Source organism: Sapajus apella, unplaced genomic scaffold (genome assembly GCF_009761245.1).
Source record: "Sapajus apella isolate SASKATOON/1434 unplaced genomic scaffold, GSC_monkey_1.0 scaffold159, whole genome shotgun sequence".
Lineage (NCBI taxonomy): Eukaryota > Metazoa > Chordata > Mammalia > Primates > Cebidae > Sapajus > Sapajus apella.
This window is the reverse complement of record NW_022437099.1, coordinates 814,137-832,083: the sequence shown is the minus strand read 5'-3', so window position 1 is coordinate 832,083 and position 17,947 is coordinate 814,137. Positions and strand designations below refer to the sequence as shown.

The following is a 17,947-nucleotide window of genomic DNA, read 5'->3' as shown; positions in this document are numbered from 1 at the left end:
TCGGGGAGCAAAAGAAGCAGAAAAAAATAACGGCAGAGTCAGGCTCAGGGGCTTACACACTGTGGGAGGCTGAGGTGGAAGGATCACTTGAGCTCAGGAGTTCGAGACCAGCCTGGGCAACATAGTGGGACTTTGTCTCTACAAAAAATAAACAGAAAATTAGCCAGGGGCAGTGTCATGTACCTATAGTCTCAACTACTCAGTATCTGGTTAAGGCTGAGATGGGAGAATCACTTGAGCCCAGGAGGTCTAGGCTACAGTGAGCTATGATCATGCCACTGTACTCCAGCCTGGGTGACAGAGAGAGAATCTGTCTCAAAAAATAAATAAATAAATAAAAATAAAGAAATGCAGAATCCCAGGCCCTACTCCAGACCTCCTGAATGAAAATTCTTGTTCACCAAGATCTCCAGCAATTCTCATGAACCTCAAAGTGTAGGAAGCCCTGCTAGAGACGAGCAGTTCTCACACTCGATATGGACCAGGATCCCAGAGGGCTTGTGAAACAGCTGGCGGCCACTCCCCAGGCACTGGTTCAGGTATCAGGGAAGCCCATTTCCATCACATCCCCAGCTGTGGCCCACGTTCCCCCTCTGACTCTAGAATCCCCCCAGGGTCTCAGACTGGGCTTGCATGTCCAGGTCACCTGGGGACAGCTGTCCCCACCTCCAGGGACCTGAAGTGGCTCCATTCAGTGTCTTCACCACAGAGGACACGCGGGATGTCCTGCTGTGCGGCACACTTGCTGTGCTGTCTGCAAGGCAAAACATCCATGCACAAAAAAGGGACTCTGGCCACACCGTTGATGCTTGGCTACATTCAGAGCACACAAGCTTTATTTGGCAACAATGGCAGTGTTTCATGAGAATGAGCTGCACAATCATGTCAATGCCATTTTCAGCACACAGCCTGGGAGCAGATGGTTACAGCGACAGAGCCTGGACCCCACAGTCCTGCCCTTCCCTTCCCGAACAGGCTTGGGCTACTTCTGGCTTCGTTATTGTCTCCCTCAGCCACCACCCAGGTCACTGGGCCAGAGGGGAGGGCACAGGCTGGTTCCATGGCTTAGGCTCTGTCATCCTGCTTCTTCCTTCTCAAGGCCACCTTGGGAGCAGCTGGCCGGCAAGAATGCCCCCCGTCACACACAGGGATCCCCATTCCCTACTGACTCAACCTCTGCTTTGGCAAGGCCTTTACCTCGATGAAAGTTTCACATATGGGTTTTGATAAAATAGGGTAATATTTATAAAGCACTCTGCACTCACTAAGTGTTAGTCCTGCTCCAGCCCCCTGCCAGCAAGCCGGGACTAGGGTGGCCTTAAAAAGGGAGCAGGAACTGCAGAGACAAAGCATACAAGAGGGCCCTGTTGGGTCTGCATGGAGAGGGTCAAATTTCCTTTCAGTTCAAGTGCAGGGTGCATCCCAGCAACTGACTTAATCAGACACAGAGCAGAGCCTCTGAAATGCCCATGTGACACTTGTGTTTATATCTGTGTGTGTGTGTATGTGTGTGTACATGTACACTTGTCTCTGTGAGTGTGCCCGTCCATGTGACAAACCTTTAGTTATGGATTTTTAACCCTTTGCGACCTTCTTTCTAGCTCTCTGGCACAGACAGGGCTGTCTGAGGGAGAAAGTTGAGGACCCCCAATGGACAGCAGATGTGCCAATATGAGAGGAATGGGCAGTGGGCATCCAGGCCCACCTGGGAGTGAACATGGAGCACCCCAAGTGTCAGAGTCCTGCATGAAGCCTCTTCAAAGGTAGGGGGTCAAGGGAGTGGTAACTGAGAGGGGCTTACATTGGTGGCTGGACTGTACAGATGGGTGAATGGCTGGGGGCACGGGTGACAGAGAGGGGCTTGTGGCAGTGGCTGGACTGTACAGATGGAAGGATGGACCAGGCCAACAGCCCCACATACATGAACCCCTCCTGGTCAGTGGTACATACCACCCTGCCAGAAACTCCAAGTCAGCAGTCAGTTAACACTGAGATGGGGTGGGGTTGGGGAGTGTTCACACAGTGTAAGTTTTGACAGACTTATAGAGGGGCGGGAGCAGCCCATGGTTCTCACGAACAATTTCCAGGTACTCAGATGGAGTCTCCAGCAAGAAGGGCCCACAGCACATCTGGCAGCAGCACCTGACCCCAGAGGGTGGCTCCGGGTTCTTGTCAGACATGGGGGAAAAGTCAAAATCAGCCACCTAAGGTGAACAAAACCCCATGGGTCAATCACCCACCCACCAGGAGCCCCATCACGTGGCCTTATGAGCTCAGCTGCCTGGAGGCAGAGTGCACAGAAACACCTTTCTGGCACCACGCAGATGTAAGGGATGGACATAGGAGATAAATCAGATGAGACACCAACTTAGCAATTTTTCCTTGCCTACAGATGCCTCTTGGGCACATCACCCAAGTCCCAGAGCCTCACTGTAACATCAAGACCCCCTCCAGGCATCCTGGCCTGGCCCCCATACCCTCTCTAAAGATTGTTTCTAGACAAGGCCCAGTAGTCCAGCCCCCACCCCACTGAGTACTCACCTCCACCATGTCCTTTTGCTGAGTAGCATTCCGTAGCGTCATGTACATGATGAAGGCCAACATCACAGTGATAAGCGTAGCACATGGGAAGGCGAAGACAGCCGGCTGGATGCCTGGGAATGAAAGAAGTAACATTACAGGACTGGGTAGCTGGTGCTACAGTGCTGGTTCTCAGGAAGGAAGCACAACAAAGGAGGAAATAGTCAAGCCTGACCGGTGATTTTTTTTCTTTCAAGACAGAGTTTCTCTCTTGTTGCTCAGGCTGGAGTGCAAGGGCCTGATCTCAGCTCACTGCAACCTCCGCCTCCCAGATTCAAGTGATTCTCCTGCCTCTACCTCCTGAGTAGTAGGGATTACAGGCATGTGCTACCACACCCTGCTGATTTTTGTATTTTTAGTAGGGCCTGGGTTTCTCCATGTTGGTCAGGCTGGTCTCAAACTCCCGACCTCAGGTGATCCACCCACCTTGGCCTCCGAAAGTGCTGGGATTACAGGCAGGACCCACCACTCCCAGTCTACCAGTGATTTTTTTTTACCCTCATGTACATGCATCCCAACTGAGCAACCCCAATTGGAAAATACAGGACTTCACAAAAAATAAACTGGGGACTCAGCAGGAGGCTTTCAGCATACATCCACAGCTTATTTGGTAGCAACTTCCAAGAGGGGCAGCTAAATTCCTCACCTCTTGAGTACGGGCTGGACTCAATGACCAGCTCCTAGTGTACAGCAGATGAAAGGAGTGACGGTGCGTGACTCCTGAGTCTAAGCCATAAAAGACACCACAGCTTCCTCCTTGCTCTAGTGGATGACACACTTTTGGGAAGGGCAGCCATGTTGTGAGGTCACCCAGTCAGCACTGTGTCCTCTGTTTCAGCTTCCCACCCTCTGGCAACTCCAGGCTCATCCACTAAACCTGTTGCTATATGAAGTGGTATGGTAGAAAGAGTCCAGTGTCTAAAGTTAAACAGTCCTGGGTTCAAATCCTAGCTCTGAACAGGCTACCTCATGCTAATGCTGACCTGCGAGACTGCTAAGGAAATGCAAGAAGAGGGGTATTGATATGTGTGACATGTGGTAGGTGATCAGGAAGTGTGAGTTCCCTCTCCCTTTTCCCTCACCCTCTGCCGTGAAAGTCTGGCAAGAAAAGTTGGCATTGATTTTGATTACCTGTACTGCTGTCTTCTCTGCAGAATTCAGGGGGTTCCTGACTGTAACTTGGTACCCAGAGGGTGCTGAGGGACAGTAGGGCCCAAGTGACTTGATGATGGCCACAAAGTAAGCCAGGTCCCAGATGGAGAGTAGCATCTTCTCAGGGGCTCAGAGTTGGATTAGGGAGATTGGAGGGGACAGTGACAACTTCAGGTGCATCCATAGGACCAACCTTGAAGACAGGTGCAGCTGGCAGAGTTTAACATGAGCTTGGGAGCACTGGGAAGAAGTACCTCCTACTCCAGGAACAGGAATCTGAAAGCTTGGGTCAGGCTTAGGCTGACATCAGTCTTATTGTCTCCCTGTGCCTTAGTTTCCCCTTTTGTAGCATCAAAGGTAGGACTGGGTTGGGCATCTGAAAGATGGTACCTTCAGGACCTGAGATCCTTCTTTCTCCTCTATGTAAGGAAGTACTTCGCTGGGGCTCCTAGAGTCCTCCATAAAAATGAAGTGTAGAACCCAATGCTGTCGTCAGCAAAGCCTGCAACCATAAGCCAGGGGCTGGGCCTGATGATGGTTTGGGAAGGGTATTTTAAGAAAGAAAGTTGGGCATCCTTTTCTCCCTCTCTCTCTCTCTCTCTCTCTCTCTCTCTCTCTCTCTCTCTCTCTTTCCCTCTCTTGACAGGGTCTCACTGTCGCTCAGGCTGGAGTGCCATGGTACGATCTTGGCTCACTGCAGCCTCAATGTCTTGGGCTCAAGTGATCCTACCACATCAGCTTCCCAAGTAGCAAGGACACAGGCACATGCCACTATCTATCTATCTATCTATCTATCTATATATATATATATATATATATATATATATATATATTTTTTTTTTTTTTTTGAGACAAGAGCCTCTCTGTGGCCCAGGTTGGAGTACAGTGGCACAATCTCAGCTCACTGCAACCTCCACCTCCCAGGTTCAGGGGATTCTCGCGCTTCAGCCTCCTAAGTAGCTGGGATTACAGGTGCACACCACCACGCCCAGCTAAGTTTTGGTATTTTTAGTAGAGACGGGGTTTCACCACATTGGCCAGGCTGGTCTCAATCTCCTGGCCTCAAGTGATCCACCCACCTCGGCCTCTCAAAGTGCTGGGATTACAGGCATGAGCTGCCGCACCCGGCCTATTTTTCTATTTTTTGTAGAGACAGAGTTTTGCCATGTTACCCAAGCTGGTCTCAACTCCTGGGTTCAATCAATCCGCCCGCCTCAGTCTCCCAAAGTCCTGGGAGCCACTATGCCTAGCCCAGGCATCCTTATTAATGACATGCAACTCCTTCTACCTGGAAGACTCACTACAACACTGAGAGTTGAGTAGAGTTACTGTTGGGGATGCTGGTTTTAGCAGTGGCAACTGCTGGGGCAGCGGTGATGGCGATGAGGGAGGGAACACTGCAATCATGGTGGCTCATTTGGTACAAAAGTGTTTGCACTGGGGACATGTGTGGTCTTGGAAATATGTGGGAGAGGACATTGGCATGGATGGATTTGGTCCACGGAGCTGGCATTGGGGCAAGTGGTGGCATGGGCTTATAGATGTGGGTAGGGCCAGGGGTCATTGAGGTGACTTGGTGAGAATACTGGATGGAGTCGTTAGCGGTGGCACTGGTGGTGCTGGAAGAGTAGTCAGGAGCGCGTATGGTCAAGATGGTGGCTGAGTTGGTTACAGCTGTTAGTGGTGCTGGTCTTGATGATGATGTTGGTAGAATTGATGGGTGCCATGTTGGGGTCGGCAAAGTTGGTTGTGGGTGGGATTGGAGCGTTTGGTGGTGGTGGTATTGGCGGTTGGCCAAGGCTAATATTGGTCATCACTGGAGTCAGTAGAGTTACTGATGGTGCTGATGCTGGTGGACTTTGTTGCTGAGGATCTTGGTAAGGCTAGCTGGTAGGAGCATACTGGTGGTAGTGGTGGGATGGACAGGCTTGTGCTGCCCATATGGCACTGGAGCAGAGGGCGAGGGGTCACTTACTGGAGGGCCACACCTGGATCCTGTGGTACTGATGAGTCTTGCTGATGACATTCTCAGCCCGGATGCTGAAGCAGTAGTCCCCAGGGTCCTTGAAGGTGTGGGTCAGGTTGTATGCTGTGCTGGCCACCGACACAGGGTGGCACTCCCCTTCCTCCAGCGGGAGGCACTCGGGCTTGAGACGCCAGCACACAGTCAGAGGAGGGCTGTGGGGAAAACGGTGTTTTTTGTTTGTGTTTTTGTTTTTGTTTTTATGTATTTTTGAGATGGAGTCTCACTCTGTCACCAGGCTGGAGTGCAGGGGCACAATCTTGGCTCTCTGCAACCTCCGCCTCCCGGGTTCAAGCAATTCTCCTGCTTCAGCCTCCCAAGTAGCTGGGATTACAGGCACCCACCACCACACCTGGCTAATATTTGTATTTCTAGTAGAGGTGTGGTTTCGCCGTGTTGGCCAGGGTGGTCTCAAACCCAACCTCAAGTGATCCACCCGCCTCAGCCTCGCAAAGTGCTGGGATTAGAGGCATGAGCCACTGTGCCTGGCCAGGAATGGTTTTTTAGAAAAGGATTGGCAAAGAGGGTCAGCACAGAGGCAGGCTGGGTGGGCATGAACCTCAGCGTCCTTTATAGGACAGGACACCAAGCTGTGCTGCACTCAGCTACACGCATTTCAGACCAGGGGACCCTGTGGTGCAAAAGAGATGGTCCCGGACCCCCAAGGGGATTCCAAGTGGAAAAGGCAAACAGATATACACAGACTGCTCACTGGAGGCAGGATGAGTGGTCTGATGGCACACAAGGTATAACCTGGAAGCCCAGGGGAATAATAAGCGCGTCCCGTATTTTATGGGTTTTGTTTGTTTTTGAGACAGGGTCTCATTCTATCACCCAGGCTAACATGCAGTGGCTCGATCATAGCTCACTGCAGCCTCCAACTCCTGGGCTCAAGCCATCTTCCTGCCTCAGCCTTGAGAGTAGCTGGGGCTACAGGCACCAGCCACCATGCCCAACTAATTATTTTATTTTATTTTATTTATTTTTGAGATAGAGTCTCACTCTGTCGCCCAGGCTAGAGTGCAATGGCGCGATCTCAGCTCACTGCAACCTCCGCCTCCCAGGTTCAAGCAATTCTCCTGCCTCAGCCTCCCAAGTAGCTGGCACTACAGGCATGCACCACCACGCCCAGCTAATTTTTTTAATTTTAGTAGAGATGAAGTTTCACCATACTGGCCAGAATGGTCTCGATCTTTTGACCTCGTGATCTGCCTGCCTCAGCCTCCCAAAGTGCTGGGATTACAGGCATGAGCCACCGCGCCCAGCCAGCCCCTAAATTATTAATAGCTCATCTTCCTCTTCCCCCAGCCTTCGTTGCTCACTCTCTGTCTGGCCCAGCATCCCTCTGATGTGTCTCTGTGTGAGGACAAGTATCCTTCAAGGGCTGGCTGGGTGCGGTGGCTCATGCCTGTAATCCCAGCACTTTGGGAGGCTGGAGTGGACAGATCATGAGGTCAGGAGATTGAGACCATCCTGGCTAACAGGGTGAAAACCCGTCTCTACTAAAAATACAAAAAAAAGAAATTAGCCAGGCATGGTAACATGCACCTGTAGTCCCAGCTACTTAGGAGGCTGAGGCAGGAGAATCACTTGAACCCAGAAGGAGGAGGTTAGGTAAGCTGAAATCATGCCACTGCATTGCAGCCTGGGTGATACAGCAAGATTCTGTCTCAAAAAAAAAAAAAAAAAAAATTTAGCCGGTATGGTAGCACACGACTGTAATCCCATCTGCTCGGGAGGCTGAGGCAAGAGAATCACTTGAACCCAGGAGGCGGAGGTTGCAGTGAGCTGAGGTTGTGCCATTGCACTCCAGCCTGGGCAACAAAGTGAGACTTCATCTGAAAAAACAATAAAATAAAATAAACTTTAAAAAAAGAGAGTCCTTTAGGGCCTGGGCCCTGACTACTAACATCTGCCACTCTATCCTCCCAGGGGCCCCAGGGAGGGGCACCCTCATGGACAGAGGGCACTCGGCCCCCGTGTCTCCTCACTTTACTAAACACTCAGCCTGACACTGCTCTTGCCAAGAGTCTGGGCCAGGCCACCGTGAGTAGACGGGCTGATAAGAATCCCCTGGGATGATCTCCTTCTGTGTCACGTGGGGCGCCCCACCCTGCACACAGTACCCTTGGAAGCACTGTCTCTATCTTTTCTACTCTGATCTGGAAGCTTCCAGAATAGCACCTGGTCCAAAGCAGACGCACAGTGAACTTCTGCCAGCTGGCGCAAGCTCAAGGGCAGGACAAGTTGGTTGGTTGGTTGGTTTTTAGTCAGAGTCTCGCTCTGTCACCCAGGCTGGAGTGCAGTGGCAGGATCTCGGCTCACTGCAACCTCCACCTCCTGGGATCAAGCAATTCCCCTGCCTCAGCCTCCCTAGTAGCTGGGATTACAGGCGTGAGTCACAGCACCCGGCCTCAGAAAAGGCTTTTGAAGGCAGGCATTCCAAGGGGTTTATAAGAATGAGGAACATATGTACATGTGAGGGAGAGAAGGGAACCCTGAAAGAACTGCATGGGCAAAGGCCAGGGGCTGGAAAACGGGCCACGTCATACGCTCCTCACGTATGAGAGGGCTTCTCACAGGAGGGCTCCCTTCCCTCCTTTGCCTCCATGCCCACGGTGAACACAGCCCCAAAAGGCAGGTCCTCCCTCCTGCCTCAAGAATTGAGCTGAGGGCTAGGTGCAGTGGCTCACGCCTGTAATCCCAGCACTTTGGGAGGCCAAGTTGGGAGGATCACTTGAGCCCAAAAGTCTGAGACCAGCCTGGGCAACATAGCAAGATCCTCATCTCTACAAAAACTATAAGTTAGCCAGGCACAGTGGTGCCCATCTGTAGTCCCATCCACCCAGGAGGCTGAAGTAGGAGAATCTTTTTTTTTTTTTCTTGAGACAGAGTCTCGATCTGTCGCCCAGGCTAGAGTGCAGTGGCATGATCTTAGCTCACTGCAACCTCCACCTCCCTGGTTCAAGCAATTCCCCTGCCTCAGCCTTCTGAGTTGCAGGGATTACAGGAATGTGCCACCATGCCCAGCGAATTTTTTTTGAACTTTTAGTAGAGATAGGGTTTCACTATGTTGGCCAGACTGGTCTTGAACTCCTGACTTCAGGCAATTTGCCCACCTCAGCCTCCCAAAGTACTGGGATTACAGGCGTGAGCCACCGCACCTGGCCAGGAGAATCATTTAAGCCTGGGAGGTCAAGGCTGCAGTGAGCTGTGATGGTACCACTGCACTCCAGCCTGGGTGACAGAGTAAAACCCTGTTTCTAAAAAGTAAAAACAGGGCTGGATGTGGTGGCTCACACCTATAATCCCAGCACCGTGGGAGGCCGAGGCGGAGAAATCACGAGGTCAGGAGATCGAGACCATCCTGGCCAACATGATGAAACCCTGTCTCTACTAAAACTACAAAAAAATTAGCTAGGCGTGGTGGTGTGCACCTGTAATCCCAGCTACTCGGGAGGCTGAGGCAGGAGAATCACTTGAACCCGGGAGGAGGTTACAGTGAGCTGAGATTGCACCACTGTACTCCAGCCTGGGTGACAGAGTGAGACACTGTCTCAAAAAATAAATAAAAATAAAAATAAAGACTAGAGCTGAGCCCATGTTCTCCCCATGGCCCAGCCTCAGGACAGAGTGGCACTGCCTTTCCTTCCTTGAGGTCCCAGACCTGGGCCGGTCACAGAGAGGAATAGACTTGGGTGTACCATGACAGTGGATGTGCAGAGCCCACAGGGTACCCACAGTGCACTCCAGGGCCCACTTACCTCCCCAGGAAGTTCAAGGTCACAGTCATCTTTTGGAAGGTCTGAATTAGGGTGGGCCCCAAGACTTGGATTCCTCGAAGGGTTTCTGTAAGGCGGAGAACCGCATTAGACCTGGTGGTTGAGGACTACTGTCAAGGCTCCCAGGGTGCAGGGTGGAGTGACCGCCACCCTGTCCTCTCCTCTGTCCCTCTCCTAAGAGCGGGTCACAGTTCTGTGCAAAGTTCCTCTGGGTCCTGCCCTCCCCCGTCAGCAGCAGTGCTGGAGCCGGCGCAGAGGAGTTGGAAAAGGCAGGCAAACACAGTGTCGTTCTGCCCACCGCCGATTCAGCCTCTGTGTCACACGCAGGAAAGCACCATCCCATTAGCAAGAACCAAGACATCTTCTGCAGCCACCCAAGAGCCCCCTCTCGCCAAAGCCAGGGAGAGACGGAGACCATCCCACCCTGAGTGAGCCTTGGTGGGAGGCCGATGGGGCCGGGGAACAGGGGTCAACATGGACCACCCATTCATAGCAGAGAGCTGGTCACAGGCTCAGGCTCTGTGAGCAGGCAGGCCTGGGGAACAGGGGCCGTCCCGCCACTGCACAGCCATGTGATCCCATCAGTGGCCTTCAGTGCCCTCTCTGAAGCAGGGGTGACGACAGATGCTCCTCAGAGGTCTGTGGGGCTCAAGAAGACAGGGTGTGAGTCTAGCCCAGAGCCACTGTGATCTGAGCGTACGGTGACCCCACTCTGGAATGTTCAGACTGTATCCGCCCCCTCAGAGACCCACCCTGTAGCTTCAGTGAAGCGGAGAAGTCCCCTGTCTTCTGCATGACACCCTTCGTGGCATCCGGCTTCACCTCTTCCCACTCTGCCACCACTTTGAGCTTCACGGTGAAGGTCCCAATGATGGAATAATTATAATAGACCACGGAGTCTTCAGTCACCATCTGGGTCCTGTTAGGAGACAGGGAGGCGAGAGGAGCAGGACAGCAGAGGGTTGCTTCCCCTGCCTGTAACTCAGAAGTGATTCAAGGGACTTGGCAGAGTCAGGGGAGGCTGTGCAGTGATACTCTCGGCTACCAGTAAGCACATCTGTCATCGCAGCCTAGAGCCAGCTGGGGCTCCAGGTCAGCCGGCCCATTTCCCAGATGAGGAAACAGGCCAGACAGGGCCTAAAATTAGGTACAATTACGAATTTCTCACATTAGCCAGAGTCCAAGGGCTCAACAGCACCGTGGGGTGGAGACAGAACATTGCCAAAAATGTTGGTTTTGTTTGTGGTTTTTATTGAGACAGGGTCTCACTTTGTCACACAATGGCACAATCATGGCTCACTGCAGCTTGGAACTCCTGGGCCCGAGCAATCTGCTCGTGTCAGCCTCCCAAGTAGCAGGAATCACAGGCGTGTACCACTGTGTCTGGCTGATATGTGATTTTTTGTAAAGACAGGTTCTCACTATGTTGCCCAGGCTGGTCTTGAACTCCTGCGTTCAAGTGATCCTCCTGCCTCAGCCTCCCAAAGTGCTGGGATTACAGGTATAAGCCACTGTGCCTGGACAAGCCAAGGGTTCTATTGGACAAAGCTGCATCCAGATCTTTCAGGTAAATAGTCTTTGCTGCAAATTGTCTGCTTTCCAATATTTGTACTACACTTTCTCTCTCTTTTTTTTTTTTTTTTTGTTTTCTTTTTAGAGATAAGGTTCTGCTCTGTTACCCAGGCTGGAGTGCTGTGGTGCAATCATAGCTCACTACAGCCTCAACTCCTAGGTTCAAGCAATCCTACCACCTCAGCCTCCCAAGTAGCTGGGACTACAGGTATGCATCACCATGCCTGGCTACTTTTGTATTTTTTGTAGGATGAAGTCTCACTATGTTGCCCAAACTAGTCTGGAATTCCTGGACACAAGCAATTCCCGTATCCCCTCGGCATCTCAAAACACTGAATGACAGGTGTGAGCCACCGGGCCTGGCCTGCACTTACTTTCTTGACTCTACTAAGTTAGAACTTTCAGGATGACATTGAAGGACCCTGATAAGGAACACCCTTGTCTTATTCCTGCATCTAGGGCCAGGGTCCCCCAGCATCTCAGTGGAATGATTCCTCAAAGGTGTTTGACCACAGGTCACTTTTGTCACCAAGAGTTAGGGAATCTATATTCCGAGTTTTGCCAGGCACGGTGGCTCACCCCTGTAATACCAACACTTTGGGAAGCTGAGGTGGGAGGACTGCTTGAGACAAGAAGCTCAAGACCAGCCTGGGCAACTTGGCAAAACCCTGTCTCTACCAAAAAAATACAAAAATTAGCCAGCTATAATGTTGCAGACTTGTGGTCCCAGCTACTCAGGAGGCCAAGGTGGGAGGATCACTTGAGGCCAGGAGATGGAGGTTGCAGTGAGCCAAGAACATGCCACTGCACTCCAGCCTGGGTAACAGAGTGAGACCCTATCTCAAAAACACATTTTTTTCTTTTTTTTTTTTTGAGATGGAGTCTGGTTCTGTCACCCAGGCTGGAGTGCAGTGGCAAGATCTCAGCTCACTGCAACCTCCACCTCCCAGGTTCAAATGATTCTCCTGCCTCAGCCTCCTGAGTAGCTGGGACTACAGGCATGAGCCACCACGCCCTGGCTAATTTTTTAATATTTTCTTAGTAGAAACGGGGTTTGACCATGTTGGCCAAGCTGGTCTCAAACTCCTGACCTCAAGTGATCCACCCACCTCAGCCTCCCAAAGTGCTGGGATTACAGGCATGAGTCACCACGCCTGGCCAAAAACAAAAACATATTCTAAGTTCTCCACTCAGTATAATGTTCGTTGTTAGTCCCAGCAACTTCTTTTTTCTAGTTTACTGATATTACATTGAATGTCCATTTCTGTTCACACGAACACTTTTTTGGCATCTAAAGAGATGATCTGACTAGGCATGGTGGCTCCCATCTGTCATCCCAGTGCTTTGGAAGGCCGAGGCGGGAGGATGGCTTGAGGCCAGGAGTTCAAGACCAGCCTGGGCAACACATTGAGACCCATTTCTACAAAACATTTTTAAAAACCATTCCAGTGTGGTGGGACATGCCTGTGGTCCCAGCTACTCAAGAGGTTGAGGCAGGAGGATTACTTGAGCACAAGTGGCCAAGGCTGCAGTGAGTCAAGTTTGTGCCACTGGCCTGGGTGACAGAGCAAGACCCTGTCTCTAGAAAAAGGGCGGGGGTGTGGGGGGAAGCCAAGCACAGTGGCAGTGGGTTACACCTGTAATCCAAACACTTTGGGACGCTGAGATGGAAGGATTGCTTGAGCCCAGGAGTTTGAGACCAGCCTGGGCGACATAGTAAGACCCTGTCTCTACAAAAAAAATTAAAATCAGCTAGGCATGGTGGTGCATGCCTGTAGTCCCAGCCACTCAGGAGGCAGAGGTGGGAGGATTGCTTGAGGCTGGGAAGTCAAGGCAGCAGTGATCTATAATCACACCACTGAACTAGCCCGAGTGGCCATAGGTTGCTTTTGTCACCAAGAGTTAGGGAATCCACATTCTGAGTTTTGCTGGGCACAGTGGCTCACCCCTGTAATCCCAACACTTTGGAAGGAAGAGAAAGGGAGGGGGGAGGGGGGAGGGGGGAGAGGGAAGGGGAAGAGAGACAAACAGAAAGAGAGAAAGAGGAAAGAGAGGAAAATAAGGGCCGGGCGCGGTGGCTCAAGCCTGTAATCCCAGCACTTTGGGAGGCTGAGGCGGGTGGATCATGAGGTCAAGAGATCGAGACCATCCTGGTCAACATGGTGAAACACTGTCTCTACTAAAACTACAAAAAATTAGCTGGGCATGGTGGCGCGTGCCTGTAGTCCCAGCTACTCAGGAGGCTGAGGCAGGAGAATTGCTTGAACCCGGGAGGCGGAGGTTGCGGTGAGCCGAGATCGCGCCATTGCACTCCAGCCTGGGTAACAAGAGCGAAACTCGGTCTCAAAAAAAAAAAAAAAAAAAAGAGAGGAAAATAAAGGAAGGAAAGGAAGGGAAGGAGGGAAAGAAAAAAAGAAAAGGAAAGAAAGAGAGAGAGAGAAAAAGAAAGAAAGAAAGAAAAAGAGAGAAAGAAAAGGAGAGAAAAGGTAGAAAAGCAAGAGAATAGAGGAAGGAAGGAAGGGAGGGAGGGAGGGAGGGAGGGAGGGAAGGAGGGAGCGAGCTGAGCACAGTGGCTCCCACCTGTAATCCCAGCACTTAGGGAGGCAGAGGTGGGAGGATCACTTGAGCCCAGGAGTTCAAGACCAGCCTGGGCAACATAACAAGACCTTGTTCTACTCCACAAAAAAAAGACAGGGGGGAAGACAAAAAGTTAAAAAGGAGGAATGAAGAGAAATGAAACCAGGGCACCTGGGTTCTACCTTGTATCTACCAGTGGCTGGCTGGGTGCCCTTCAAGGTCAAATGGGAAAAAATCCTACCTATGTTGACCTTCCCTAAAGGGCTGTTTTGGGCACCAATGGCCTCCTCTATTAGGTGAAGACACCACAAAGGCAGGGCTAGTGACTGATTCACCTGTGTTCCCCAGGATCCCCAGGCCTGGCAGAGAGGAGGTTGAGGGATGCTTGAAGGGAAGAGAGAGTGAGCGGGTAAAGGTGGGGAGTTTCAGGTCAGGCGCAGTGGTTCATGCCTGTAATCCCAGCACTTTGGGAGGCTGAGGTGGGAGGATCACTTTAGGTCAGGAGTCCGAGACCAGCCTGACCATGGTAAAACCCCGTCTCTACTAAAAAAAAGAAATTATCCAAGCATGGTGGTTCACACCTGTAATCCCAGGACTACTGAAAAAAACATAACAAAAAAAAATTAGCCAGATGTGATGGTGCATGCCTGTAGTTCCAGCTACTGAGGAGGCTGAGGCAGGAGAATCACTTGAACCCAGGAGGCAGAGGTTGCCGTGAGCCAATATGGCACCACCGCACTCCAGCCTGGTGACAGAGTGAGACTGTATCTCAAAAAAGTTTTTTAAAGAAAATAAAGAAAGGTGGGGAGATTCAGAGCACCCTGCACAGTGCGCAGGACTGTGGGGCACTGGTGACAGCTGTAGGGCCTGCAGAGGGGCAAGGACCTACCCGTCCCCAAAGTCCCAGCTGTAGAGAAACGAGGCGGTCTTGAGGAAGTCGCTCGGGTCGTGGAGGAGGAAGGAGACTTTAAGGACCGTCTTAGTGAGATAGGAGCTGGGCCAGGGCAGGGAGGTGTTCTGGGTGACGACAAGGTCCCCCACGAGGAACTCTGGGAGAAAAGAGAGACGGGAGGGTGAGTCTGGGAGATTCAGGGAGTGGGGAGCCAGTCAGAGACCTTGAAGGCAGCTGGCAAAGCCACCGCTCCCCTGCCCCGACCTTCTGGCTGTCAGAGCTAGGCAGGGAAAGGGGACCCTCCCTCCCCAAATACCCCTGAACACAGAGGCATCCACATCCTCCCCCTGCCGCATGGACCAGAGGGCTCTGTCACATTCATTGTTTTCTCTCCTGTCCCCGTCTCACCAGGGCCCTCAACTTTCTGGCACAAAAGATGCCCAGGGTCTGAAGGAAATGCATGGGCTTCGAAAGGAACTTTTGGGAAACATTTCAGAATGTCAGGTGAGCCTAGAAAAATTAGCAGTTGCACTGATCGCAGTTCCACACCCAACATGCTGGGGTCGCTGTCCTATGTCTACTTCTCTAAAAAGAAAAAAAAATTGGGGAGGCGCAGTGGCCCAAGCCTGTCATTCCAGCACTTTCGGAGGCCAAGGCAGGCAGACCACTTGGGGCCAGGAGTTCCAGACCATCCTGGCCAACATGGTGAAACTCCATCTCTACTAAAAATATAAAAATTAGCCGGGCGTGGTGGCAGGCACCTGTAGTCCCAGCTACTCGGGAGGCTGAGGCAGGAGAATCGCTTGAACCAGGAGGTAGAGGTTGCAGTGAGCCGAGGTCACACCACTGCACTCCAGCCTGGGTGACAGAGGGAGACTCTGTCTCAAAAAAAAAGATTAAAAATAATTAAAATTAGCAAAAGTGGAAAGTAAGGAAGGCATATACTCAATAAAGCGCATTTGGAAAATGTTCAAACACAAAATAAGAAGAAAAGAAGTGAACAGTTATTCAACTCTACCACTGTTGCCGTTTTGAAGTATGATGAAATATTTGCGTGTGTGTTTAATGTACACATTAAATACAGATTATCAGGTTCATTAGACAATTCTGTGCTTTGCTTTCTTAACATGTAATTTTATGTGCATATATAATGCCCCATGGCATTACAAACTCATTTGTAAGATTCACTGTTACTAGTTGTACAAATGATTTCATTATATTTAGCCAGTCTTCTAACGCTTGCTCACTTAGCGTGTTTATCTCTTCTCTTGCTATTATAAACACTACTGCAATGAACATCTTAACGCAGAAGGTGTTACCCAAATACAGGTTGATTTTATGAAGATAAATTCATTATTAGACTGTAAAGTCCAAAAGGCTAAAGGGGCATCTTCTCTTAAAATAAGAGAGAGAGAGAAAGAGAGGCTGACAGAAAGGTAAAGAGACAAAGAGACTGAGACAGAGAGACAGAACAGAGGGAGAGGGACAGAGAGAGACACAGTAAGAGACAGAAAGGGGACAGAGACAGACAGAAAGAGACAGATAAAAAGAACAAAGAGAGGGACAGAGAGAGGCAGAAAAGAGAGAGAGAGGTGAGAAAGAGGAAAGAACCAATGAATTAATGATTGGCCCCAATACTACAATAATTTCTTTTTTTTTTTTTTTTTTTTTGAGATAGAGTGTGGCTCTGTCCCCCAGGCTGGAGTGCAGTGGTGCGATCTCGGCTCAAGGCAACCTCCGCCCTCCCAGGTTCAAGTGATTCTCCTGCTTCAGCCTCCCGAAAGTCTGGGATTATAGGTGCCCACCACCACGCCCAGCTAATTTGATCAGGCTGGTCTCAAACTCCCGATCTCAGGCGATCCACCTGCCTCGGCCTCCCGAAGTGCTGGGATTACAGGCGTGAGCCACTGTGCCCAGCCAAGACTATAATAATTTCTAATCATCAGTACCTATTGACCAACCACTCTCAAAAGGGCTGTTATTAATGGATGCCCCGAGCAGCCACTCGTGCTCTAAGTGTCCATTTTAGCACAATACTTGCTGGTGGCGGCGGGGGTGGAAACGCTGCCATTTTTTGATTCCTTCTAAGTCGACCAACCCAGGGAAAGAACCTACGAGCCTAATCTGCATTGATCTTAGTGAGGCTGGATGTTTTTCTCTGCACCAAGCGTTCAAAGGCAAACTAGCAAACGGGAGTGAGCCTCACCTGTGATGGGGAGAACCACGAAGCCCCTGGCCACAGGCTGGCACATCCAGCAGTCGGCGGCAGTGACCCAGACGGAGACGGGGAAGTCCCCGGGCATGTGGCTGACCACATGGATGGTGGAGCTGAGACCCTCCTCCATCTTGCCGGTGAGCAGCAGGGGCGTGTGGATCCAATGGAAGCGGTAGAGGTGGGCATCAGCGGGCAGGGCCAGGCTGCCGTTGTCCTTGGCCACCAGGCTGGCCGAGATGGTCACCTCCGCTCCCGTGGTGGCGGGGCTATCAGTGGTGAGATTGAGCTCATACAGGCCTAGGAGCCCAGAAACAAAGACTGTCTTTCAGGAGGGATGTGGCAAAGAGCCCCACAGCCACCTCTGGGCTGCCATCAGCTATTCTATTTCCCCGGTGGAGAAACTGAGGCTCAGACAGCTCAAGTGACTTGCCCAAGGGTCACTCAGCCAATGTGACATCAAACTGGGGTTCAAACCTGAGTCCCACTGACTCCCCTGTGACTCCATCACAGTCTCTTTACAGTGTTATTTCTCCTTCCTTCCTCTCTCTAACTCTTTTTCTTTCTTTTCTTTCTTTCTTTTTTTTTTTTTTTTTCTGACAGAGTCTCTCTCTGTTGCCAGGCTGGAGTGCAGTGGCAAGATCTTGCCTCACTGCAACCTCCGCCTCCCGGGTTCAAGAAGTTCTCCTGCCTCAGCCTCCTGAGTAGCTGGGATTACAGGCGTGTGCCACGATGCCCGACTTTACCAATTTTATGACGGGGGAGGAGATGAAAATGTTGGATAATATTCAGCCCCCTTAACTGCCCATGTCCCACCTGTCCTTGGACAAGTCTCCAATCTGGGTCCTTTTATGCGTCCCAAAATGTGGCAGAAAGGTGGGTGCTGGCCTTCTGGTGGTAGGGACGTGGAGGCAGTAGTTGGACGACTGGGTGGGCACAAGGTCCCTCTCCCCCTAGTCCCCCCAGGAACCTATCAGCTCCGGGTCCATTTTGGGAAATCACTCCCAGAAGAAATAGCAGCCTGGCCTCCTGGGTTCTAAAATTGCATCTCTCAGTTTTTTTTTTTTGTTTGTTTGTTTGTTTGTTTGTTTTTAATTTTTTTTTTTTTTTTTTTTTTTGAGACGGAGTTTCACTCACGTTACCCAGGCTGGAGTGCA

General features: G+C 51.1%; 1 protein-coding gene across 2 annotated transcripts in view; it reads right to left on the bottom strand.

Annotated features, from left to right (window-relative positions):
• Positions 1-802: 802 nt before the first annotated feature.
• The window catches only part of TMEM130 (transmembrane protein 130), a 22,400-nt gene continuing 5,255 nt past the window's right edge, over positions 803-17,947 (bottom strand). The window contains exons 2-8 of one of the 2 annotated variants that reach the window (XM_032266457.1): positions 16,785-17,090; positions 14,576-14,735; positions 10,290-10,456; positions 9,520-9,604; positions 5,708-5,910; positions 2,542-2,654; positions 803-2,204 (exon numbers count right to left, since the gene is read on the bottom strand). In XM_032266457.1, the coding sequence (XP_032122348.1) occupies positions 2,016-2,204; positions 2,542-2,654; positions 5,708-5,910; positions 9,520-9,604; positions 10,290-10,456; positions 14,576-14,735; positions 16,785-17,090 (1,223 nt within the window). In that variant the 3' untranslated portion in view covers positions 803-2,015. The remainder of the gene's footprint in view (positions 2,205-2,541; positions 2,655-5,707; positions 5,911-9,519; positions 9,605-10,289; positions 10,457-14,575; positions 14,736-16,784; positions 17,091-17,947) is intronic. The other variant, XM_032266458.1, reaches the window with a different exon arrangement.